Source organism: Myotis davidii, unplaced genomic scaffold (assembly GCF_000327345.1).
Source record: "Myotis davidii unplaced genomic scaffold, ASM32734v1 scaffold32, whole genome shotgun sequence".
In the NCBI taxonomy this organism is placed as follows: domain Eukaryota; kingdom Metazoa; phylum Chordata; class Mammalia; order Chiroptera; family Vespertilionidae; genus Myotis; species Myotis davidii.
Genome location: NW_006286587.1, coordinates 711,309 through 713,356, shown reverse-complemented (window position 1 = coordinate 713,356; position 2,048 = coordinate 711,309). Strand labels below are relative to the sequence as shown.

General features: G+C 57.3%; 1 protein-coding gene across 1 annotated transcript in view; it reads right to left on the bottom strand.

The window, feature by feature from the left end:
* TMC2 (transmembrane channel like 2) overlaps positions 1–579 on the bottom strand; it is a 46,842-nt gene extending 46,263 nt beyond the window's left edge. Inside the window, exon 1 of the mRNA XM_006758018.2 lies at positions 546–579. Coding sequence (XP_006758081.1) covers positions 546–579 — 34 coding nt within the window. The remainder of the gene's footprint in view (positions 1–545) is intronic.
* Positions 580–2,048: the final 1,469 nt, after the last annotated feature.

Genomic DNA, 2,048 nt, shown 5'->3' with positions numbered 1-2,048 from the left:
CCCGCCCCGCCCAATTTCACTGTGGGAACCCTCCAGCGGTTCACAGCTGCCTCAGCCCAGAACCCGCTCCCATTCCTAGTATTTTACTAACAAGCTCCGGGACCCCCAGTCTTGACATTTCTCCGACACCCTGGAAAAACCATGAGGTCAGAACATCCCCACAGCTCCCTGCCCCAGGCAGACAGACAGACAGACAGATCGCCAAGGAAAGGCAACTCTGACCAAGGCAGCAGGAGACTGAAAGACCGCGGAGGGCCCAGCCTGCCTCTGCTGCTCGGCGCTCAGCGCTAGCACAGGTGCTGTGCGTGGCTCTGCACCTGTCATTTAAAATCCCTCTGCAGTCCTGGAGGGACGGTGGCTGCCTTCACCTCCCCGCTGAGGCAGGGAGGGTCGAATAACCAGCCTGAGGTTGCTCGGCAAGCAGGCGGCAGGCCCTGGACTCAAACCAGGTCCCTGTGTCTTGAAAGATCCTTTCTGCCTCCCTGTCCCCTGTGGCTACCCAGGAGCCCTGGGGGCGGGCCCCGCAGAGATGAGGACAGACTCACCTTCCTCCCCCCGGCCCTGGCGCTGGTGGCTCATGGTCAGCAGGGCTGGCTGGGCCCCACTCGGCTCAGGGGGCTTGCAGGTCCACACACACCTGTAGCCTGGGGTGGTTTCCTGTCCTCATGGCGGCTGACCTCCCTCCCTAGGCCCAAGGGCAGCCAGGGCTCTCCGGCTTGATTGGGATTGAAGAGGTAGGTGAGGAGTGGAGAGAGGCAGGAAGGAGCCGAGGCCTTCAATCCCGCCACACACTCCTCAGTTCAGGTTTCCCTGGAGAGAGACGGCGTGGCCTCACCTTTCAGGCATCACTTACAACAGAGGGGCCCGGAGCTGCTGCTCTTCTCCACTTGCACGGGGCCAGCGGAGGTGTGGGGAGCACCCCGGGGCCCTTCCCTCTATCCCGTCCCTGGTTGGAACCAGGCACCAGGGAAGTTCTAGGATGTTTGTGAAAATGATCACCAGGGCTCTGTTTAAAACACGGATTCCCAGGGCGCCCCTGGGCATTAGCATCAGGAAGTCAGGCAGGACCCAGGACCCTGCACTCTGAATCCTGATGTAAGGAGTCCTGAGCCCACAGCGAACCGTTCCCGCCCTGCCCCCTGCTCACCGATGGCAGCGCTGCCCACTGCTGCCCAGCTTCAGAAACGGCAGCTTTGGCTGCTTCAAAAACCATGACCAGAGCCTCAGAGTAGACTCTGGAGGAGGCTCGCAGGCCCTGAAGGGCGGGGCTCCTAACCGGGGGTCCCTGGAACTGAGAGTCGTGGATGGGATCTGTGGGTCTGTAAACTCACGTTTTAATTTTTCCTGTCCTTTAACTAAAAGTTAGCATTTCCCTAAGAACGTGTGATTCTGTCCCCAGGAGAAGTCAGATTTTTCGTAGCACATTAAAGCTGTTGGGACTACCTCAAAATATCACGTATGCTGATCGCTGCTTTGAAATTATGAGAGTTACAGACCCACCACTAGATCTTGCTGTTTAATTATTAGGAAGCACGTGTGTCATTATTTGACAGATTCTTAAAAACTATTTGATACCTATTTCAGGATCCTTGGTCTCCTTTGTAATCTCAGTATTTTATCTTCCAGATCTAAAATCAATGCTCTGACCAATGTCTATGGCTCTCACCGGGATTCTGTGGCACAATAGGATTAAGAACCTGCCCCAAGGCAAGTCTCCCGGTGGGTGTCGCAGACAGCCCCAGCCTCCAACCCTCGGGAGACCCTGGAGACCTTGGTGAAGGGCAGGGGCAAAGGAACCACCACATGTGATGGTCTCTGAAATGTACTCACAATCCTCCAGCTTTAAAACTTTTCTCTTTGTCACCTGCCTTTCTCTCTGATCTGACAGTTCCTGCCCGGGGTGCAAGGGCAGGGAGGGACTCTCACTCTCTGTCCTCTCCCTCTCAACTGGGGCCCTGGGTTGCCTGCAGCTGGCCCCTCTCCCAGCTGGACAGCCCCACTGCAGGGCCCCAGACTGGGCAGCAGGCTGCCTGCCCAGAGCAATGAGG